The sequence below is a fragment of the Hyposmocoma kahamanoa genome, unplaced genomic scaffold, assembly GCF_003589595.1.
Source record: "Hyposmocoma kahamanoa isolate Upper Pololo Valley unplaced genomic scaffold, ASM358959v1 114, whole genome shotgun sequence".
In the NCBI taxonomy this organism is placed as follows: Eukaryota; Metazoa; Arthropoda; class Insecta; order Lepidoptera; family Cosmopterigidae; genus Hyposmocoma; species Hyposmocoma kahamanoa.
The window spans coordinates 1,191,031-1,217,000 of NW_020653383.1; the positions used below are offsets into that span (position 1 = coordinate 1,191,031).

General features: G+C 34.2%; 1 protein-coding gene across 3 annotated transcripts in view; it reads right to left on the bottom strand.

Moving 5' to 3' along the window:
• LOC113239658 (40S ribosomal protein S19a) overlaps positions 1 to 25,970 on the bottom strand; it is a 70,062-nt gene that overhangs the window by 22,202 nt on the left and 21,890 nt on the right. The window contains exons 9-15 of one of the 3 annotated variants that reach the window (XM_026476733.1): positions 15,264 to 15,526; positions 14,363 to 14,550; positions 13,103 to 13,184; positions 9,144 to 9,176; positions 4,024 to 4,287; positions 2,166 to 3,696; positions 1,560 to 1,758 (exon numbers count right to left, since the gene is read on the bottom strand). In XM_026476733.1, coding sequence (XP_026332518.1) covers positions 1,560 to 1,758; positions 2,166 to 3,696; positions 4,024 to 4,287; positions 9,144 to 9,176; positions 13,103 to 13,184; positions 14,363 to 14,550; positions 15,264 to 15,526 — 2,560 coding nt within the window. Of the gene's footprint in view, positions 1 to 1,559; positions 1,759 to 2,165; positions 3,697 to 4,023; positions 4,303 to 9,143; positions 9,177 to 13,102; positions 13,185 to 14,362; positions 14,551 to 15,263; positions 15,527 to 25,970 lie in introns of all 3 variants that reach the window. The other 2 variants (XM_026476731.1, XM_026476730.1) reach the window with 2 other exon arrangements.

The window sequence follows — 25,970 nt, forward strand, 5'->3', positions numbered from 1 at the left end:
TCTATCAAGACCTATTTCAAGCCCCTGAGGAAGATTTCTCAGTTCCTGAGACCCGTGAAATGTAACATCCCCTTACAGGATGCAGGAGTTTACAAGCTTGACTGTGAGTGCGGTCTCTCTTATATTGGACAAACAAAGCGAAGTATTTGTACCCGCGTCAAAGAACATATAGCTGATGTCAAACACCGTCGCGTAAACAAGTCTGCAGTCTGCGAGCATGTCATGGATAAACCTACACATTCAATGAAGTTTGACAAACCCCAGGTCCTTGCAAAAGAAGTCCGTTATCTACCCAGGATGCTGCGAGAGGCCATTGAAATTAAAAAACATCCTAATTTCAACAGGGAAGATGGTTTCTCCGTACCACCAGTTTGGGATCCAGTATTTCCTCTAATGAAAAATCCCAAACAGACATAAGACTGCAGTACTAATTAATATGTTTTAGTTTATTCTAATTTCTATTAATAATTAACAATAAATTAAACCTAATAAAAATTCATTCAATAAAATAATTTGTAAAACTTAATGTAGCGTAAATTGGAATGTTTTCTTTGTAAAATTAAAAATAAGGTATTTAATTAATAACTATTGTAACTATAGTGAAAAAATAGGGTGGTTTGCATTAATATTAGACATAACTGGTTGAAGACTGTACCACCTCAGTCAACCGTGACCATGGGACCTGTAAAGGGCCCGAAACGTCGGTTTGTTTGAAAAAACAAATATACGCGATTTAAATCCGGAAAAATAGTTTCATTTCCTAAATCCGTTCATATCTAAAATAATAACTACTAATATTTTCTTTTTAAACAATAGGAAAACAAAGGAAAACAAATAATTTCTCAAGCCATAAGTTGTTTAAAGTATATAAAATGTAGAGTCAGGTACACACAGCGACAGGTAAAACTATACAAACTATCATTTTTTTAGTCGCAAACATGCACGCTGTGTAAATGACATAAAACACTTAACACCAAATAACTGTGATATCGTATGCCTTATTGTGGACCCAAGCTGTTTAAAGAAGAAAGCTACACAACGTAAGATAAATTATTATATTCATAACACGTAAATTATTACATAAATTATTATATTCATATCATATAAATTATTCATAATATGAAATAGGCAAATTTAAAATATACAATAAGATAAGAGTAAGAGTCCGTTGTTTCAATTTACGCATCTTATTGTTATTATATTGTTGATACAAAGATAGAACAAAACAAAGAAAAAATCCTTTGATCTGACTACACTCGAACCAGCGTCTGTTGCCACACCGGGGCCACCGCTCATACCAACTGAGCTACATATTGAGACATTACGAATTCCTTTATACGTGCCTGTTGTATTGGGTTTAAACGACTATCTTGCCGTCAGCGCCACCTGTGTTAAACTTATGAAAGTTTCTTCACTCACATTACACTTTATTGTTTCTTAGTCGGACATGTAAATGCAGAACGACATGTCAAGCATTAATAACAAATATTTTATTAAGAAATACACACATACTAGTTTACTTAACTAAGTATGAATAAATAAGTGCACGTAATGCCTACCTTTCTCATCGCTCATATCAGCACAGTCAATGTCGCCGTCACAACGCCAGCGAGGCAAATAGCAACGGTTGTCATCACAAGGGATCATGGGCGGTGTACATTGGCATCCCACTTCATCTGACAAGTCACCACAGTCGTTGTTACCATCGCATCGCCAGTTCTTTGCTATACACATTCCGTTCTTACAAGTGAATTGATCCTGTAGAAGAGTAAAAGGTAACGAGTTCTTAGATTTTCGCGATTTTTACATATCCGAAATGAAACTATTTAAAAAAAATTTAAATCTCGTATACAGTTTTAAACAAACCAATGTTCCATGCCCTTTAAAGGTTCCATGGTCATTCAACCACGACCTGTACAGGGAGCGAAACATTGGTTTGTTTGAAAAAATATATGTAGGTATACGCGATTTAGACGTAAAAAAATATTATCATTTGCAAAAAAAATCTATATTTATTTCGGCACTCGTTAATACTGCACCCAATGCAAATGCGATTTTATTATTTGACATCCGTTTGTTCTCTGCTTCATACGTTAAGTTAATAAGTAAAGGAGCACCAATAATCAGAAACAAGTGCAAAAGAAAACAAAAGAGTAAGTCCTTACAGGGTCACAAGTAGCAGAACCGGATTTCTTAGGGCATGTCATATTCTGCGCTGGCTCCATACCATTCGGGCACATGCACTTTCCATTACTATTCTTGACGAATCCATCAGGACACAGGCAACTGAAGCCGTTATTCGGCCTCCCAAGGCACAAAGTATCACAGCTAGTATTTTTGTACGAGCACGCATTACTACCGTGTTGAATGAAATGAGCAAACACTTTCAAATCCATAAGTCCAGAGAAGGAATCGTTGATCGTTATAATATTAGTTCCTGTGTCTTTGTCAGATATAAATATGGACTTCTCTTTCCAATCATCCCAATACATTTTATCTTTCAAAACTGCTACAGCGAAAGGATGAGATACTCTCTCATCATTCACTAGAATCTTTTTAAAGTACTGACCATTCAGATCAGCGCTGGCGATGTAGTCTTCCATAGCATCTACCCAGTAAATTCTTTCAGACATTTGATCAATGGTTATTCCGTTAGGCCACTGAACTATCGGTTTTGTGAAAAGTACCTTAACATCAGTGCCATCTAGGTTTGACCTTGAAACGGATGGGTTATTCCTATCCCAGTCCGTCCAGAACAAATATCCGGCTTTCGGATGAACAGTGATACCTCGTGGTTTAGAAAGGACTTTGTAGTCCAAAATTGTAGCCCGCATCCTACCCGACATCAACAAATCAGTTCGAACAGCCTCAATTTTCTTCCTCAAACCGTCCACGAAATACAAGACATTAGATATCCAATCCAAAGCCATACCTTCAATACTCGCTAAGTCGGTATCAACGACGACTTCTTGAATTGTTCCGTTATTAAAACACTGCCGACTTATCTTATCTAACTCTATATCAGCCCAATATATGCAATTATTCTTCATATCAAACTCAATAGCGACAATATTCTTCTGTCCCTTAACCGGAAATATTGTAGAATTATCGGATAAATCTATACGTGCTATTTTATCTCTCAAAGCAACTATAAGAAATTCTTGCGGTTCGTCGATAGGGCACGGAATCATGTCTGAGGCGTATGGCAGATAGCCTGAGGTAACACACACATCACCGTCAATTTTTCTGTATCCTTTAGTCCGCTTGTAGAAAACGCCAGGTACGCATTCAGCCGGAATCGCATAAGGATCGAATTTAACACTCTTGTTACGAATACATTCGTTCCCAGAGAGCATGAAACCGAAATCGCATTCAAAATCTCGTCTACTACATTCACAGACTTGTTTCTTAACTGGTCTCTCATATGTGATTCCATTATAACAATTGGTATGAGCTAGACGTCTTTGGAAAGTGTCTCTTTGGCCTAAAACGCAAGATACTGTAGAATTGGGTGGTGAGGGTGACCAGAATTTATAGTCTTCTTGAGTACAATTCCTCGCAAAAGTATTGAAGAGATCTATAGTGATAATGATCCACTGGTGCTGGTCGTTGGCCGATCCGAACATAGTAAAGGTGGTTGTGTTTTCTCCGGGCTCCGTCATTAAGCCGTATATCCTAAGGTCATCGGCATGGAACCTACAACAATAATTGTTTGTTAGACCTTGTCGTTTGTTTCTTATAATTAAATGCGGTCTGTCTTTGATACATGAATGAGAACACAAAATTCGAAGTACTGACTATACTGTATATTAAGGAAAAACCTCTCGTTTAAATTGAAAAAAATGCGTAATATCGAACACATAATTATTCTTATCACTAATGGTATAATAACCACGGACACCAATAACACCTAATTTATGTTTTCTATTGACTGTAAAATAGTAATGGAGTTTAATTAGTAAATAAAAATAATTGATTGTGAATGAAAAATTTAGACAAAAGTGATGTAAAAAAGGCTCTTACTGGTATGAATTCCATTCGATACCCTCATTAGTTGAATACAATATCTTCCGAGTTTCTCCACGAGACTTGAAATACTTCACAGCCACTAAGACGCCTCCATGGTCTCCATAGTTAAAGAAATAATAGTCTTTGAGAATCCTCTTCCAAGTAAGACCTGCGTCCCGACTGATGTATACTCCTGGAATGCCTTTAAGAGATTTTCCCATAACTCCTGTTGCCATAATGATGCCTGGTGCTGACTTTGAGCTCATGATACTGGCGGATCTGGAACAGAAGGACCTAATATTTATTGTAATAATAATTTTCTACTATTCAGGACCACAGTCGCGTTCTGCGCCACAATTTGTGTAGAAATCGTTGTAAATGGGGCGTTTAATTACAAACAAAAGTAAATGCGGTACACACTCTTTTATATTTGAGACATGATACAATAATTCCTTGATCATATAACATTTTGTATGAAAAATCTCAAAAATGATTGAATATTTTTCGTTATTCACATATATACAGAATTATTAGGTAAAATACTGCCAAAGTTTTTTCTATCATATCATATTTGGTTGGCGATACCAATCAACGGTTTAAAGGGTTAAAAGTTTACAGTCTTTTATCTAGCTCCCTGCCAAAAGAATATATAAGCAACACAACACAATGGCTGTAAATCTAATAAGTTGCTTTCGACTTTGTCTTGTATGATAATTTATTTGTCGAGTAATGAAATACGATTGCTATTAATTGGAAACCAATTGGAAATCCAAACACACCATTATGGGAAAGTAACTAATGAATATTTACAAATAAATGATACACATCTGAGGTGCAAAATAAGAAATTGCAGAAGCAAAAACTTACAAAAACATAATTAAAATACTCTTACTGGCTCCATCCAATAACGCAAGGAAATAATAGAATTAATACCAACGAACGCAGCAAACGTTAGTGGTTGCTTTTTAGTTTACTTACCGTATTGTATATAAATAAAGAAGATCAAAGGGATCAATTATAAGGAGGTCAAGGAGCTAACTATGAACCGTAAGTTAGTGGAGGAGGCTATATTCTGTATTTTTTGAAGACGGAGTAAATTGACAGTTCATTGCGCAAAAGTGTTGCCCTGTTGCGAGCAGCTAGTGATTGCAGTCGATAAATATTCTATCGACTATCGACTGAATATTGGTCATGCTTATGGAATAAATAGCCGAATTTGTTTCTTTGGAATCAGGCACGACCCACTATTCATATAATTATTGAGCACAAGTTCATTTAAATTGTCAATTTTTTAAGTTCATACATACATACATCCATACACTGTATTTAGAACGGTGTTAATGAAAAACACAAAGAGGAGACATATTCATTTCAATTCAATATATATACAGGGTGTCCCAAAAATAACACGCCAGAGCGACACTGTGGGTAGGTGAGCTATATACCTACCAGAAAAAAAATAATTTGACCTTAGTAAAAGTCTTTTAGTTTTCGAGATATTTGCACTTTTTTATTTTTTTGGAATAACTCTACTTTATGTTGAGTTTTTTGCTACTATTGCCAGGGTTAGCTCCAGATAGTAGTTGTTTTAATTTTTCAGGTAACCTGAATAGTTTTTCCAGGTACTGCAACTAATATTTTATCTGATAATTGTCATAAAATGTGAAAAAAGTTATTAATTTGGAATACCTTGTAAAAAGTTAAACGTTAACTTTGAATAGCTAATGTGAAAAAAAATGTATAAAACTGAATTTGCAAATGATCTTAAAAATTGCTCCACTTAATGCAGAATCAGGAATGGTACAATATTATTAAGATTTTTCACAAGAACATAGTCATTTAATTTATTTTTCGTCATAACACCCTACCAACCTAATCAGTTTCTAAACAAAATTAAATTTAAACTTTTAAATGAATTAATTGCTAAGCGCTAGGTAACGGCGCATCAATTTTTTTCCCCCGTTGTATTCGTAATAAAGGAGTGATATAGTTACTAGGCTTTTCTTTCTCTCTCTGAACTGGTACAAACAAACTGTGACAAATCAAACTTCCCAAAAACATGCGGATTTAGCTACTAATATCGTGGTAGAGTACCTTTGTGTGTCGCTTGATTTGTCGCCGTGTTTACTTAATGGAAAATAAAACAATAAAATTTAAATAATTTAATTTTTATTAGATATTATAGCAAGTGTTCAAACTGCCTCATGAGTCAGAGACTCTAATGCACATGCGACATCTTTTGACGAATGAGCTTCTCAGACGCCTCAAACTCATTTGAGAAATTTCTCGAGCTGCTTCATAGACTCGTCGTCGTAGTTCGGTTTCTGTAGTGATAGCTTTGGAGTAAACTTTATCTTTTAAGCACCCCCAATAGAAGAAGTCGAGGGGGTTCAGATCAGGTGATCTCGGTGGCCACAAAATTGGTCCCAATCGGCCAATCCATCTTCGTGGGAACGTCTGGTCGAGGTGCATTCGGACGTCGCGAGCGTAGTGGGCTGGACACCCATCATTTTGAAACCACATTCTTCTTAGTAATGCTATTGGCACATCTTCGAGAAGGTTTGGCAAATGGTTTTGTAAAAACTCTAAATAATTTTCGCCATTTAGAGTCGGAGGCAGTTCAACTGGACCAAATATTTCCCCATTGAAAATTCCGGTCCATAAATTAATTTTAAACTGGTGTTGGGACCGATCTTCTCTTCTCTCGTGCGGGTTCTCTAACTGCCAGCTATGGATATTGTGGAGGTTTACATAGCCATCTCTGCGACATGCTGATTCATCACTCCACAAAATCGTATTAAAGAAGTTGGGGTCTTCACTGTGCTTTTGAAACATTTGCTGACAAAACTGTACGCGTTTAGCGTAATCGCTCGGCAGTCAAGTTTGAACTCTCTGAATATGGTATGGGTGGTATCGGTGCCTTTTTAAAATTCGCTATGCCGTAGACTTTGAAATGCCAGTCCGTCTTTCAATCAGGCGAACTGAAGTGGACGGATCTCTTGACACTTCCTGCAAAACTATTTCGTCTGCGACGGTACGAGGTCTGCCTCCACCACGATGGCCAGGGTTCCTACCCTCTCTGTATGCAGCATCAACTCTTATTATGGTCTCATGAGTCGGTGGCCTACAGTTAGGAAATCTTACCGCATACAATCTTGCTGCTAATCTTGCATTTAACGATACGATGCCGCGAGCAGAAACACGTCTAGTTTCGCCGTAAATTAGGTACATGTCAGCGTAATCACTATGAGTGAATTCGAGGTTTGCTCCAACGATATTCTGTTGATCTGCCATTTTAACTATATAAAGGCAGTATCCGGAGGCGCAGCCGTCGATCACACACAAACAACACGGTCCAAATAGTAAGCAAATCAGGGTCCAAAGTAAGCCAAGTTGTTGATATGATTACTAAAAAAACTTTTCCGTTCGTTATCAAATCAAAGTCCAAAGTGATGCCAAGTCGTCGAAAGTGTAGAAACGGAAGCAGCGATAAAACGAAAAACGCGTACGTAGCACAAAACACATGTATGTACTAACGGGTACTACGAGCCCAACCGGACCCGATCCTACCTGGCGACCGATACCGACGTAAGACAGAGATAACAAATAAGGGTCATACTTCTCGCTCATTTTTTACTACCTGGGGCCTACCGACAGAGTAGTTAGTTATAAAGCTCAATAATTTAATACAATTTTTGTTTAGAAACCAATTCGGCTAATAGGGTGTTGATATCGAAAAAAAATTAAATGACTAAGTTCTTGTCAAAAATTTCAATAGTATTGTACAACTCCTGATTCTGCATTAAGTGGAGTAGTTTTTAAGATCGTTTATAAATTCAGTTTCATACAATTTTTTTATGTTTAAGTTTTTACAAGGGTACAAGGTATACCAAATTAATCACTTTTTTCATAGTTTATGATATTTCTCAGTAAAATATTAGTTGCTGTACCTCGAAAAACTATTCAGAATACTCGAAAAATAAAAATAACAACCATCTGGAGCTAACCATGGCAATAACAGCATAAAACCCAACAAAGAGTAGAGTTTTTGCAAAAAAATAAAAAAGGGCCTATATCTCGAAAACTAAAAGACTTTTACTAGGGTCAAAATATTGTTTTCTGGTAGGTATATAGCTCACCTACCCACAGTGTCGCTCTGGCGTGTTATTTTTGGGACACCCTGCATAATAAATCTGGCTATTCTTGTTAAAATGTATATGAATAAAAATTTATCTCGATACTAGTAGGCCAACTGTCAAAATAAGAATAAAGAAGGCAATAACGCAATCATCAATCATTTGAACGCCGTAACATTCACAATTCAGTCATTTTTGGCAAAATTTTATCTTTTTCCATAATCTGTCGAAACGACTATCGACAACAACCACATAACTATTTAAAAATCTTTGAAAACTGACAGCCCTACAAATGTCATTTTACTCCGTCTTCAACCAAGACAGACTATACACCAAGAAGAGCCTGGCTCTTAAATATGATAGGTATTCTGGGCGTGCCAAATTATGCTGACCAATAATGGAAAATTTCATACAAATCGTTCCTTAAAACACGAATGTAATGTTGGAAAAGTTTGTTATTTTTACATTATCTAGAAACATGAATTAAATTTTTCATTGAATTAAAAAAATGATGTTAAATGATAAGTTTGTATTGTCATCTTTACCTGCCAGCCCTTTTTCCATTCCATTGGGGGCAGAGAGTCTAAACATTTGAGTATGAGTGACTTTAAAAACTAAATGGTCAATAATAATGGACAACCGTCAACAATCGCATGCTTATCGTTACACATGAAGCCAGCAATGCCTAAGGCAATTTTCGTGAAGTTAAAATTTACACAAAATAACAATACACCTAGGAATTATAAAAACATTAAGGAAATAACACACTAATTGTATAGGTATCATTAATATGAGGAAAACTAAATTGTTTGCAAAGAAAAAACAAAATTAGTTACAGGAAATGAAACCAAAAATCACCGGTGACAAAAAACCACTGATAGTTATTAATTTACTAATATTGCATTCAGACATAGAAATATGCAAATTATATTTAAAAAGTGCAATAGTTACAGTAATCCACGAATTAAAAATAAAATAAAAAGCCACCTAAATCTTTACCTGAAATACCTATTGGTAACATTTCCAGGAGGGCTGTGAACAATTTTAGTTGATGTCAGTACAGTTGAACACCAAAAATAACTAAGTAAATATTATTATTTAGAAGAATTAATGAATAAATAATCAGTACATAAACAATAAATAAGATATTTATAAAACATGCAAACGTACGTACTAATATATGGTACTTTGTTTGATACATTAATCCGTTAAATAGAAACAGTACATCTGTATAACAAGCGATTAAAGAATATTTCATACAAGATGCATCCAATTTCATTTTTTTTACGATGCCTAGTCATGGTATGAACAAGTCGTGCGTGTTATGGTAAGTTTACGCCTACATGCGCCTATCCATAGCACTTTCAGTGTCACTCGGAGCTTTAAATCGTACAGATCTGGGGGGCACTACCGCCACGCCCGTCTCCCTAAGACATAAGTTGACAAGTCCCATGTGCTTGTAATTTCACCAGCACCCTTACTCTTCGAAACCGGAACGCAGTAATGATCGCATTACTGCTTAGCGGCAGACCTAGGTGTAAGGTGGCAATACTTCACTAGATGAATTCTTTTACAAGGCGCTCTACTACTATCAAATTAATGCCTTACTATAAGATACATTATTGAACAAAATATTAGGTAATTTTTAATTACTTATTCTTTAAGTGTCAAAAAATTTAACCAATTAAAAGATCAGTCATTAAGGTTTTTACATGGTCTCGTCAATAAGAAATGTATTTTGAGAAATAAACACGTGATGATTAGAACAATGTAGGCTGATTGAACTACAACATATGTACTATCTACACCCAAGTTCAATATGTTATTGCCCAGTAATAATTATAATTGAATATAGAATAGTCTGGTTATATCCATCTATCATTTACATACATACATAATAATTCACTCCTTTCCCATTGGGGTAGGTAGGACGCCTTATCAACATTTACTTGTATAGTTACCGTATCTACTTTCCTTGATGTTTATTAATTTTATAAAGGTAAGCACGACTTCCCTTATACTTCAAGTTAACCTACATACATTGTTTCTTGAAATCGTACTAAATAAATCGTATGTATAAAAAGATAGTTTTAACCCATAATTTCACATGAATACAAAACTTGGAATGTAAATTACACTGAACGTTACGCAAATAAAAGAGAATATTCTTCAACTTTAATTGGCACTAACTACTGAGGTACCCTCTTTCCAACAAAAAAAGAATCATCCAAATCGGTTCAAATTATCGACAAAATAAATAAAGAGTTATCGCGTAACATACATATAAAAAAACACAGGAAAAAGGAGAACCTCCTCTTTTTTGAAGTCGGTTAAATACATAACGTTATCACTTTGTTATTTCAACAGCTACAACTTTCATTTTTACACAGTAAGCATTAAAGTATGTTGTCTACGGAGTGATAGCAATAGATTCCCGTAAGTCACGCTAATTTGGTTGTCACGACATTTACGCGGATTTGTTTTGGCCTCTAAATTACCGAAATGGAAACTCATAATCAAATGCTAGTTACGTGTAATTGCACTATCGCCGACGTTATGTTAAGAAATACATAAATATTAGCATGAAAAGTACAGGTAGACATAATATTTACATAAGAAATACAAAATTTGTAGCAGTAGAGGTCTTTGTGAAAGATTTCGTTACGAAACAAGTTGAATTCGCATTTTAACGTCATCAAAACGTTTAATTTAGGTCTCACTTCAAGGGCAATTGTACACTAATCTATAAAAATATTCCTGTTTTTTTAATCTACATTTAAGGAGATTTACTATGTGTGTTAATGGTAATGTCGCTCCGTAATGCTTATTAATTTATACATCTATCGAAATATATTTTGTACAGAATAAAAAACTTACTATTATTAATGAAAAAAATATATACAGACTCATAGTTATCTTAGGATGTTCGTAACCATAACAATATTATCAAACATAAAAAAATATAATTTATTTAAAAAAAAAGCACGTTTTTTTTTTTTTTTTTTTTTTTTTTTTTTATTTTAAACACTAAGAATTCCGTATTTCAGAATATTATTTGATTCTCAAATAAATAATCGATTTATTGTAAATGTGTTCTTTTTTAAATAAACGATATTTTTTATATTTGATATATAATATTAATTGTTCCATCTATATGAGTTGATCTACTTGATAGCTCATTCAAGGTAACACTATTATTACGGTTTAGCTTACTAAATTGGTACTTGATATTTAAAAATAATATTTGATCCTCTTTTCTTATCATTGGTCTTTTCTTTTAATTGACGACATTTATGATCAGTATGTATTTTGACATTCATCTCCTAATAAATCTTGGTTACTTGGTTGCGCCCTCCATTTAGTAGGTTAGGTTACGTTAGTATATGAAAAAACAGCACGAGCCAAGCAAAGGAGGCGAGTGTGGCGCGGCAGCGGCCAGCGAATGCTGGAAGCCAATTTGCTTGTGTTTCCGAACATGTTCTCAGATCAAATTATATTATAATTAATATATATATAAAATAATATATATATTATTTTATGTTTATATATATACATATATATATATATATATGTATATATATAATATATATATATATATTATTTATATATATATATATATATATATATATGTAAATAAATAATAAAATGTATTAATTATCATTTATATTAATAAAATAAAACCTACAATAAAAAAAATTAACGAAAAACAGAAATAAAAAATATTCAAAAAAATATTTATTTAGATTAATCTACCGCATATTTCACTGTGAATCATAAAAATGAAATCATTGTCACTAGTTACGGGTTTCCAACCACTCAAAGTACATATACATTCCCTTTACCCACCGAGATAGATCTACGAGTATATACAGAGCCATTAAATGACATGATAGGAACATTAATTTTTTATCAATGCCATAATACTGGGTGTTTCAAAAATTTACAAAAATCATCAGATTGTTGACTTTAATTTCTTTTATCCTTAAATATGCCTTATGAGATAAGAAATAAAGTTCAATATTTGTAATTTATAAAATACACTTGATGAAATCCATTGCCAACAATGGAAAGTGACAGCAAGTAATGATTATGTGTCAGGGTCATATCATACATACAACAAGTTTATACAATTTTTTTCTAACGATTCTTAAGTGTTGCATATGATATTTTTTATTTTGTTTGTTTGTAAATATGTTGTCCTCTTAAGACACAAACAACAAGAAAAACACAGGCTATAGATATGATAATAGAATTGATATAGATTGTATTCGAACGAACGAATTCTCAAAGTCGACGATTGATAACAAAATAACAATCTTCGCTTTCATAATAGAGACGCTTGCATTTAAAGTTTAATGAACTGTATTATTCACTGGCAACGCAATCAGTCAATATACTTATTTAGACATATTTACTTAGGTATTCCTATAGTTGGTTTATTAAGTAGACTTATATTTAGTGGAATCTTAATTTAACAAAGAAACGGATTTAATAGACACGACGCACAAATGGTTATAATAAGTATACATAATATATACATATATGCTATTACAAGCTTTCAAGGCCCAGTCACATGGTCGGGATTTACCGCAGTAAGCTTGAGCATGGCAAGTATGTCTACATGTATGCACGTATGCTGTGTAAAGGAATATGGTAGTTCGAGTAAACCGGATGCATGCATTTTTATTTTGCAAAGTTTACTTGCGCTGTAGATCAACCGTGTAATCGGGCCTTTAGGGCGCCAATACAGGACATCAAAAGCTTTATGGAAGACTAACAACCAATTTAAACCTACACTCAAGCGAGCAAATGTAAAACACGTCGCTTATTCTCCAACACTACCACCATTATTCAGTTAATCCAGTTTTTTTTCTTTTAACAATATTTTTGTATAACACAAAACTTTCTTATCTACAAAACACGTCGAGATATTTATACAAAAAATAAATAAAGCTTACCTCGTGACAGGATACAGTTGGCTGAACTTCTGACACAAGTGTAGACTGCACCCATTCTCGATGTGACAGTTCAGTGGCTTGCCTGGCAAACATTGTTTATGTGTTTTTATTTGCATAATTATTGTTTACAGCCTATTTGGCATATAAATTAATTATATGAAGCTTTTTAGATGAATCACAAAAAATAAATAATGTCGACTAATAGATTCGTCTTTAGGAAGCCGATAAGATTCCATACTTATAATGCAATTGTACTATAAATATTCCATCAATTTCGTTAATTAGACAAAATAGCTTAATAAACTCTTAGTTCTGCTCCATATTAAACAAACGATACAACTTTGATATTTTTAAGTGCAAGTTAAGTGCATGATACATCATGTCAATATGCAGTTACTATCCGTTGATATAGCGGACAAACGAAAACCCTGTTTTTTTTATGTTAAAAAGACGACTTTCCATAATCACAAGGCTAGAAACGGAGTTAAAGCTCAAACAACATTACTTCGTAGGTAAGAAAATTACACATTGAAATCATCAAATTGATTAAGCTCTATTCATAAAACAGATTCCGAAGAGCTGATCTTTGTAAATAAACATTTACACATCGATGGCTCCTAAGTATAAGGGTTAAACTAAAAATTTGATCATTTTCTCTTTGTAGGAAATGCTTCATTTCATTATAAAAATTATAAGTCCATCGACATGTACATTTATCATTTACGATATTTAACCGACTTCAAAAAAGAGGAGGTTCTCAATTCGAGTGGTTGTTCTTTTTTTGTATGTTGCTATTCGATAACTCCGGTGTGAAATTTGTGAACTGATTTTGATGAACCTTTTTTTTTTTGGAAAGAGTGTACTTCAATAGGTGTTTCATTTAAATTTGACGAAAATATTCCATCTCTAAGGGTGGTAAACTAGGGGATGAATCCTGTTCGTACATTTTCCGGTAACCGATTTCAATAAAACTTGGCAAATATATGTAATACAACGAACTTTTGAGGTCGGTTTTTTTAGTACTCTGAACTGTGATTATTATATAAAATATCATAGAACGAAACAACCTAAAAGAGCTAAAGGGGTCACTAGCATAGTTTAAAAAAAAATATTGTAACAGGAAGGTGCGTTCCTCCTCCTTCATTCCTTTATTCTTTATCTTTGCTGTTTTATCCGGTACATAATATGTACCGATATGTATGATATATGGAATGTTCCTACTCATAACCAAAAAGCATACGAAAATACAATAACAATTACCATTTTCATCCTCAGTAGGAGGGTTGATTGGCGCCCAAGTAACACCATGGTTAAAGGTGATCAAAGAGACCAAGTGTTCAGGTCCAATGTTGGAGACAGCAGCTGCAGAATCCACTTTGGAAGCTATGTAAATGCCCTTGAGACCTTCCACGCGGTAGAGATCCGTGAACGGATCTTCCGTGACGTCTCTGGAAAAATACGTTAGAGTTAATAATTTACCCAAAAAATGACTCTAACGGTATACAGTTTTCACTTTCTGAATTTAGACAAGTAACAAAATGCCTTTCGAATCTTTGACGTGACTTCGGTGAGTTTTGTCAGATAAATCACGTGACTAATGTTATGGCACTCGAACACTGATAAATATCATTTTATCATGTATTGAAGAATGATCATAATTGTACGCCAAATGTGGTAGAATAAGCTGGATTAGTTTAAAACTTAACTTGGTGGAATTTCAACGCCCACCAGTACAAAAAATAATTGAAAAACACGTATTTTTTATATTAACTTAACACAATAAACCACAAGGGAAAAAAAAGTATATGTATATGTAGTGTACTTTATGTAGATAATTCATTTTTTTTTTCAAGTGCGGTAGTACTCCGTGGACAGCATCAACGCCCCCGAATTGCTTCCGAGGCCACTACAGCCCACCTAGGACACTTCAGCGCCCACTGGGAGGGTAGGGACCATTTTGGGAAACTATGAATTAAAATAAGAACCTACTGTACATAATTCCGACAGATATATAACTTATTGAATTGATTGATTATAAATATCCAGTCCATCGAGAAATTTTATTTATTAGCTACATGTTATGACCGTCCGAAGTTATAAAACAGATACCTAATTAATATTATTAATTTTATAAATGTATAATTTTTAAATTAATACTCACTCCAACCAACTGTCCTTCCAATTTCCATCAGGGAAGTAACAAAGTATCCTCTCCATACTCAGAACGAAATTGTATTGCGTGAAGTTATGGCTTATTTCTGACACATACAAGTTGGCAAGGTTTTCAGTATGCATGACAGAGACAAATATACGTTTGTCAGTAACGTCTGCAATATGGAACTTCCTTAAGTCAAGCTCTGTTTGGAATTCAGCTTTGAAGAAGGGTCCTCGTTGATGTGAGATGTAGAGATCGAGTGTGTTTTTCTGTAACAATTGTATCGTTGTTATACGACTTTCAATTATATATTTTTCATTGTAGAGTTTGAATTCCACATGCATAAAGTTATTTATTGATAAGTATAGCATTGGATAATAGAAAAATACGACTACACATAATCAATTATATAGTAGGTCGCATGGTATAACCAAAAGATACTGTTGGATGAAGTTTTGTTTGCTGATGATATACTTGAAATTCGCGATAAAATTCCAATACGGTAAAATTATGGTAAAATGCGTCACTAAAAGTGATTACAAAAAACCAGATAACAGACACAAAAAAGTTAACTTCTTAAATTTCAAACTACTCACTATCTACTATAATACCATCATTTCAAAATAAAAAGATTTTTGTTTTTAGCAACACCACAAATGGTGTAACTCAAACAAACCTCATGCATATGCTTTGCATGTCCACATTGTCGAAAGAAAGTACTTAATTCTTCATTATATTACTTTCAGACCACAGAACTTAATAAGTACTGCATTGTTATGTCTGTTTGGGATTTTTCATGAGAGGCAATACTGGATCTCAACCTGACTAAACGGAGAAACCGTCTTCTCTGTTGAAATTAGGATATTTGTTTCATGTGAATGGCCTCTCGCAGCATCCTGGGCAGATAACGGATTTCTTTTGCAAGGTTCTTGAGGTTTGTCAAACTTAATTGAATGAGTGGGTTTATCGACGACATGCTCGAACACTGCGGACTTGTTTACGCGACGGTGTCTGACATCAGCTGTATATTCTTTAACGCGGGTACAAATACTTCGCTTAGTTTGTCCAATATAAGAGAGACCGCATTCTCAGTCAAGCTTGTAAACTCCTGAATCCTGTAAGGTGATGTTACATTTCACGGTTCTCGGGAACTGAGAAATCTTCCTCCGGGGCTTGAAATAGGTTTTGATAGACGCACGCCTGAGGACTATTTCGATCTTGTCCATAACACCTCTCACATAAGGTGACCTGACATGGCTGTTGTTGGTTTCACATGTGTTTGTAAGAACAAATATACCCGATTTAAATCCGTAAAAATAATTTCATTATTCATGCTTATGTAAACTGTAAACTGCCTCCGTGGCCGAACAGTTATCATACCGGACTACCACGCAGAGGTCCCAAGTTCCGGCGAATCCCGGGCCGGGAGAAATATTTATATGGCCTACATTTATTTCTCTTGTGCATTTGGGTGTAATTTGTGGTGTCTATGTGTCCATGGCACCCGGGTTTCCCTAGTGCAGGGCTATTTTGAGTGTGTGCGTTATCATTGTTATTATTATTACGTGTAACAATCGCGAAAACCTAAGAACACGACATGTTTAAACGAAGCTCAGAGATCAATAATATTTATGTACCTAGACTGAATCATAACATAACGAACTCAGGATGTATAAGTTGACGAAGTCCGCAGTATTTTGGAGAACACTGACTCATTATTATGAGTCATTATGTATGTGAAGTTGACAATAAAAGTGTTTTGCTACATTCTCAACGGCATAATTGTTTTAATACTATCTTCAGTAGCAACCTTATATCTAAATCACAAAGGGACTTATTGTACTAAACATGACTCATTTTTTTCTGTGACCTCTGGCACATAATGTTCTGTCAGACCAAATAAACAAAATTAAGATAAATATTTAACATACTTATGAGATGGTTTTGTAGAGTAATAGGTTATCTTCGTTTTGATAAAAATAGTCATTCTTAAACCTTAAAAATGTTACCATTCATCTTTGTCCAAAGTAAACGAATACAAGAAAAGATAGAGCTTAAAAAACAATCGTATATAGAATGAGTTTCCTTATTTGTAAGGAAACACGAATTTATTTAATGAAGAGGAAAATAATGATTGCCACAGTAAAACTCCGACGTGACCAGACACCTAATTATTTTCAATTTATAAATACGTTCGTTCCTAATTATTATGCACCTATTATTAATAAAGGTAGGTGCTATTACCCGCAAAAAAAGAGCATGATATCGAAGGAGTTTTTATCATAAAATTATTCCATGGAATCGTAATCAGTTTTCCATAATCATGTATTCTGAATTGTATGTTACCTATTTAGTTAGTAAAGAAATAACATAAAATATAATTCATAATACAAATATGTAAGTATTAGGTTAAATTCTAACTTTGTAACATAAAAAACATATTAAGCGATAAATCAACATACAATGTATGCTACTACATTTTTCTTTGTCATTTTTTCGATATTACAAAAGGAAAGATATGAGCAAAAGAGACAAGCATGAGGTGCTCTTTGTGTCAGACAAAAAAAACGTCATCACTCTACTTATAATTTCGAATGACAATAATGTTTGAATATAAATCCAAATTTTAGTTACAAAAAGCTGATTCCCAGTGTTCTATTAAATACTAATTAAAACTAATACAAACTTTTTGTTGAGTAAACAATTACTTCTAGTTCTCATTATTTCCAGTCAGCGTAATATAATATCAATATGGCCACTTGAAACTGGAGTAGTTAGTGCATGACTGGCGTGGCCAAACGCCGATTATGATTATGTATCAAAATGTTTATGTTTAAAAACAAACCCAAATATTAAGCGAACAGTGTTACGATATCACCAAGTAATTTTTATATTCCGTACTTTGATGTTCATTCAAATTATATGGTAGTACTTTTAATAAAAGCAATTCATTATTTCTTATTGGCTCGTAGTTTTATTAAAATATATGGGAAATTTGAATTTTTTTCCGATCTAAATCGCGTATATTAGGTGTGCATGCTACATCATCGACCTCATCATCACTTTCCATTCCAGGTGAGATGTAGGTCAAATGCACATTCATTTTTTATAAAAAGAAACTTGTTTGTCAAACAAACGTTTCAGGCCCCTTTATAGGTCCCTTAGTCACGACTTACTGAGTAAAGTCATCAACTAATTATGTCGAATAATAATGCAAACCACCTTATTCTGAACTATAGTTACAAAACCTTAAAGACAATTCATTTCCAGTGTATGGCAATTACGAAAGTCTAAAAACTGGATATGGTTAAAATTGTGAGTTTTTGGACTATATTGTTCAATGAGAAAGTAACAATCCACGAATTTAGATATTAGTTTCAGGTTCCTGTACAGATTACGGATCGTGTATAAAAAAATTAATCTAACACCGTTTGTGTGTTCGTATTAAGTCAAAAGATATTAATGTTTCATAACAGATACTAAAATTACTTGCTTTGGGGAAAAGCCGCCGACATTAACAGACGATGCAGAAGCGTGCAGTTAGGGCCATTTTTCAAAATAGGCCCAAGAGTCGGAACATTCTTATTTTTACACTAGCCTCACGGCACATATATGACAATGTACTTTAAGTAGAATAATATTTTTTATCATGAAAAATATTGATAGACGTAACATTAAAACGAGGAGCAAAAAATAACAGGTTTTGTCCTGACAGTCGTCTTCATAAAGTCATTCAATTAGTACATACGCTTCTATGACAATATTCCTAGTGGTATTCGCAATTTGCCGTGTTCAATGTATTAAACTATCTTGAAATAAAAACTTCACACAAAAGGTTATTTATTACACAGCTTGTGTACTTGAATGATAAAAATTCGGCAGTGGCACGTTTTGGCTCAGTCTTACAATATTTTAAAATAAAATTATAAATGTGAACAAATGTTAATACTCGTTCTTTTCAAGAAAAGTTGCCTTACAAATTGTAAAAAAATTGTAAAAATGTTTAATCAATTTAACGATTTGTAATTATTGTTTGCTTGCTTTTCTATTGCTAAATAAAGATATTTTGGAATGAGGTTCACTTTTTCTTCATAATACCGGGACGGGACGAGCACGTCGTACGCCTTGTAGAAAACGATACGCCTGTCCATAACAGTTGCAGTGCTACTCTACTAACTTTACCTCACAAAGTTCTGAGGGGAACTGGCACTGCACCCGTCACCTTAGACACAAGTTGACAAGTCAAATTCACTAGCACTTTTGTTCCACGACTGTAAAGTTCTTCTACCCACCATAAAACGTTTAACCACTATAAAGTTCTGTACTTATAAACAAATTATCTAGGCGACAATGAATTATTGCAATTAAATACGTTAAACTACGCCCTCGCTTAAATAATTGCTAGATATAGTCCACTTTTTTATTTAATTAATCTCGACATCAATTAAGATGTCTTCATCTGATCTTTTAGTATATATAGCCCAAACTAATTTCCAAGAGAACTTAACTCACATTAGTGTACACGCAAGTGCATACACAAAAGTGTTACACACAAATATACACATGACTATATAACTGGTATTTTATGCAAAGTCAAAGAATATTGGAATATAATTTAAAACACGTGATTTCTCTGTAAACTTTTATATTGGAAAATAACTCCCAATAACTTCATACATATTACAGAAAATTCTTAACAAAATTAAATGTTCCGATTTTATCTTCGCCCAACGACTAACCGATCAACTGCACTATAGGTAGTCTATTTGTTTAAGTACTTAACTAAATGTACACAATCTTGAGATGTCTCAACAAATGGACTATAAGCTAAAATCCCCTAAAGCTCAACTCACAATGTTGTATTGAATATGGATAATGTTGGGTTGAATATGGACGTTTCCTCCAGTACTTTAAAACCAGTATTAAATGTGACGTCCAGCATATTTATTTGTTTGTATTCGCACAAACTAGTGCTTAATCGTTTTATTATCCTTTAATAATTAATCGACGTTGCGCCATTGTAACCTGGGCATAAAGGAAAAGGTATTTCAACATCAAATAAAAGGACAGGCTGCTGCAATGAAATAACAGGAAATATTCCTGTCCGCATTGTGGTGAACCGCGATGGAGGAAAATTAAGTGGTTTCTATTATTATTATTATTATTATTATTGATACAAAGACAAACAAAAATTCCTTAGATCTCACTGAACTCGAAGCAGTGTCTGGTGCCTCACCGTGGCTACTGCTCTTACCAAACTCAGTCACAGATCGAGTCAGCAGATCTTGCAAATTTATATATGTACCTGCTACAGATCTTTGTGTTGGGTTTAAATGATTTTTTAATTATGAATTGTTTTTGTTTAGGAATAAAAAATATTACGGATTTATAAAATGCCGGTTTAAACGATGGATGACCATATTTTAAAAAGCGATCGTGTAACGACATCCCTTCTTAAAAATATCGTATTTGCCAGTACCTAGGGGTTGGATTAGGATGCAATCACTCACTATACATGAGTTACAATCAATAACAGAAAACTTAAATCAGTACAGAGTACTAAAAAAAACCGACCTCAAAAGTACGTGGAATTACGTCTATTTGCTAAGTTTCATTGAAATATCCCCTAGTTCGCCACTATACAGGACTTGATACTGGAGATAATAAAAATAGGTTCTCACTACGACACTACTCAAAGTATATCGAGGGAAATAAGCCTTGAATTGGAGAAATAGCAAAATCAACTAAATAATTGCTAAAAGTAATTGCTCCTAAATTAAAGTTAGGCGCTATTTATAAAAATGAATCTTCATGCGTGAACACCTTTAGAGGTGGATAATTTCCTTCAAAATGCAATGGGATCACTATGGAAGTACCCCCTTTCCAACAAAAAAAGAATCATGAAAATCGGTTCACAAATACCGGAGTTATCGCGTAACATAACATACAAAAAAAAAAAAGAACATACAGTCGAATTGAGAACCTCCTCCTTTTTTGAAGTCGGTTAAAAAATATGATCGCTAAGTTGGTAACATAAAAACCACAGTTACCCATTTTTACCTAGTTTGGTTTTACTTATTTTTGTTGATGCAAAACATATAAACCACTTATAGATTTTAAGACTTTCGTATTTATTCACTAAATGATTTAACTGTCCCCGTGGCCGAACGGTTAACATGCTGGACTGCCACGCAAAGGTCCCGGGTTCGATTCGAGAAGATATATTTGTATGGCCTACATTTATTTCTCTCGAGAGTTTGGGTATAATTTGTGGTTATCTACCTATGTACGTGTCCATGGCACCTGCGAAACCGTTTCCCTAGTGCGGGGCTATGAGTGTGTGCATTATTATTACATTTATTATTATCACTAATAATAAGTTTCTTACACGGTAAAAACAGATTACTTAGAAAAAGGCAAAATTCTTTTTATGAAGACAAATTTATTAAATCCAACAAAACGATCCTCTCCCTATAGATGCTAGAGAATAATTACTTGATAATACTAAAAAAACGTCTCAAAAGTGTATTTTGGTTAAAAGACAGAAATATTTAATCCAAGAGCAAATTAATTTACTTCAAGTCACAAAGCCACTCTAGATTCAACAAAATATATATTAGTTATTAGAAATGTCCGATTTTGACTTGAAAAAAAGAACGAAAAATTGAGAGGTACTTAAATATTTGACTGAAGATGTTTGTTTTCTAATATCAAAATGAGTAAATTTGCAGGGTTATGGACCCAACAGTATGTCTCAACAGCATGTAGGATGGTCGACAGTGAACCAGGGGTACACTGTGAATCGCGCAAATAACTCAAAAACGCGACGTTGCCGTTTGGTGCATATCGCACTAGGCGAGCTTCTACTAGAAGCGCCCCTCCCTTCTCAGTCGTCAGCGAGCTAGCGGTGCAGACGCCGACGCGCTTCCACATTTTATGTTTTTTCCTTAAAAAACTAAAAAAAAAAGCGTGAGTACAATTTCGTTTCATTTTATTTGTCTAATTAGTAGCTGGATGTTATTAAATGTGATAAATTATATATTAGTTGCGCTTTTTATTGACGTAGGTTCAATAAGTGTCGCGTTTTTTTTCACGTGGTTACATAACTTTAAATTTTACAAGTGTGGGGTGGTACAGAGAGAACCATTTCGAAGGAGTACACAATGAACCAGTGTTTCATTGAGTACCACCTCTGGTTCATTGAACACTATCTTTGATTCACGTGCATGTGCATACAATCAGGAATTCAATGGTTTTGAACTTTATTTGTTCTTTTTTATTTTTAGCATGGGTCGAACAAAACTAAACAGATCTGCAAGAAAAAAAGGATCCCACCTACCAGAAAATATGAAGGCGGCCGTCGATTTGCATCTTACCGGCATAAGTTTGAGAAAGGCTGCAAAAGAATGTAAAATACCATATCCGACATTGAGAAGGTACGTCATTAAATATTCAAAAGATAATTCTACTCCTATGGAGCCAAATTATAGCGTAAATAAAATATTCTCGGATGATCAAGAAAACAGTTTAAAAGAGTACATTCTCGACTGCGCCAACAAATTTTATGGCCTATCTACAAAAGAATGCCGCAGACTCGCCATGCAAATGGCACAAATTAATAATCTTCAATATCCACCAAGTTGGAAAGAGAATGGAATGGCTGGTAAAGACTGGTTACGCGGATTTAAAAAACGGCATCCTGATTTGTCTATTAAAAAGCCGGAAGCATGTAGTATTGCACGAGCAACTGCTTTTAATCCCACAAATGTCAAAAACTTTTTTGATAATCTTCGTGATGTATTACAAAGATTTCCGCAATTTGGTGATGCTACCAGAATATACAATTTAGATGAAACATCGACTACTACAGTTCAGCGGCCCGGGAAAGTAGTAGCCAAAAAAGGCCAAAATATTTCTAAAGTGACGAGTGGTGAGCGAGGGATTCTAGTAACTACGTGTTGCATCGTTAACGCAACTGGATACGCGCTCCCACCTGTCATGGTTTTTCCTCGAAAAAAATATGTACCACACATGATTAGAGGAGCTCCCGCAGGTACTTTAGGTTTAGCCACTAAGACAGGCTGGATGAACAGTGAGCTTTTCATCGAAGTGATGAAACATTTCGTGAAATTTACGGCATCTTCCAAAGATAATCCATCACTATTAATCATGGATAACCATGAAAGTCATCTTTCGATCGGAGCACTCGATATTGCCAAAGAGTCTGGAGTCACAATACTAACGCTGCATCCGCATACTACAAGTAAATTACAGCCACTTGATGTAGGCCTGAACGGACCTTTCAAAACGTACTATAACGCTGCTGTTGACTCATGGCTATTGCGCAACCCTGGAAGATCTTTTTCAATATATAATGTTGCGGAATGTGTGGGAACAGCACATCTAAAAGCGATGACGCCAATAAACATAACACAGGCATTCAAAAGGTGTGGTATCTTTCCGTTCAACTGTGACATTTTTTCGGATATTGATTTTTTGCCAAGCATTGTTACAGACAGACCTGAACTAGCACCAAATGAAAGAAGACCTTCAGATGACGATGCAACAAATCTGTCTGATGTATCAGAAATATATGAAGCAAAACAAGATAATATTAAATCCCGATCTTCTTCACCTTCTATTCTTTTTGTTAACAGTGATCAAAAAAGAAATCAACCCAGAAGTATGGTTTCTATGTCTCTTGAGGTAATAGCTTCAGCAATAAAAAAAGACCTGACTGGATTTCAAAATTCTCTTAATACATCTCTTTTATCGTCTACAAAACAGGAAGTTATAAAAAAGCTAGTTGAGCTTAAAAACGCTCCTCCTTCTTTTGTTTTGACTACTAGCTCAAAAAATTTGTCCCAGTTAACAATCTCTTCTTCATCCGAGGAAGAATTTACCAAGCCTCATCACGCGATTTTCCCATCTCTCGTATTATCCGAGCCAAGACCAACACCAGATAAGTCTACCGCTCCAGAAATATTGCCAAGTAACGTTGCTAAGCCAAATACGTCTAGAAAAAGACGACTTACTTCTAAACCTCTTTCAGAAAATTTCATTACACCAAAAGAGTTTCGACCGGTTTTAAAAGCAGAGAAGCGGAAAAGTAGACAAGGTAAAAGAAAGGCAGGTAAAAGTATTATAGCCACAGATACCCCTGAGAAGAATGCTCTAGCGGAGAAAAAGAGCAATAAAGCTCAGAGAGAAATAAAACCTGACGCTGTAAAAAAAGTGACACAGAACTTATTCAAACAAAAAAGAAATAAACGACGAAAGAAAATTGTTCCATCGCCCGAATCTTCGGATGAAAATGAGGAAGAATTTCATTCGAGTGGTTCATCATCTGGAGGTGAGGTGTTTGATACGGCTGAAGAGGAAATAATTCTAAGAGATGACTTTTCTCCACTGCAACGCAGTCCTCGTGTAAATGACTTTGTGATAATTCTTTTTAAGTCCAAAAATGACAAAATCTATTATGTTGCCAAAATTTTAGAAATTTTGGATGACGAGGAAGATTGCGATTTTTATGTGTCTTATCTTAAATTAAAAAGTAAATATCAACAAAAATTTATTGAGCCAAAGGAACCCGACACTGCAGGTGTAAATATTGATGAAATCAAATTTATCCTGCCTTTTCCAAAAGTTGAAAGTAGTCGTCGGCAAACTATATACAGATTTCCCGTTGATATTTCCCTTTTGAATTTACGTTATTAAGCTCAAATATTAATTTATCTATTTATAAGATATGAAAGACTGGAAGGAAACAATTGTTGTGATAAAGTAAACATGAAAATGTTGATTGCTAGTTGATTAAGAGCTAAAAGTAAGTCCAATTAAAACGATCTCAATTTGTAAGATTAAACATTAGATGATTAAGGTATTAAAAAGTAAGTAATAACTGAGTTACAAACTTACTATTTTGAATTTGTTAGCCTTTAAAGGCTAACAAATTCAAAATAGTAAGTTGCTTTCTTTTTTGATAATGTTGTTACCTACGTTTTTAGTTAATTTCATTATTTCAGTAGGATGCCAAAAATAAGGCACACTGATATTGTTTTCAATTACATACATACTTTAAATAAAAACCGGGTTTTATTTCACTATTTTAATAAAAATACAATGTTTTTCTGACTATTGCAATTTTGATGGTTCATTGTGTACCAGCCCCCGGTTCATTGAGTACAATGAGGTGTACACAGTGAACCATTTCCCATTTTTAAAAAAAACGTGTTTTCCGAAGAAGATATAGCATTTAGACAAAAATTAAGTACTACTTTATGATAGCCAGTAAAATTATCTATAATTCTAAACAAAAAGTGTGTAATTTGAGCCCATTAAACCAGAGAGACAAAACTTAAAAATTTTGGTGGTTCATTGTCAACCACCCGACCCTACAGTTCAGTGCCAAACCTTAAAGTAGCAAAAATAGGACGGAATCTTCTCAAATACTTGAGTACCGTTCAGTGCCATATAGTTGCTACAGCGGCAGAAAGCATAGCTAACATTTCAAAATATACGAGATGACTTTATACTATTAAAGTTAAGAAAATGATGCGCGTTTCAGAGTACAACTAATGCCATCTAGCAGTGGCGCGATGGAACTAATTGAATGTTAAAGTTGTACTTGTTACAAGTGTAGTTTGATTTCATGCTGAAACCAAATTTCTTAAATTATGACTACAAATAACACCCTAACAAACTAGAGATACT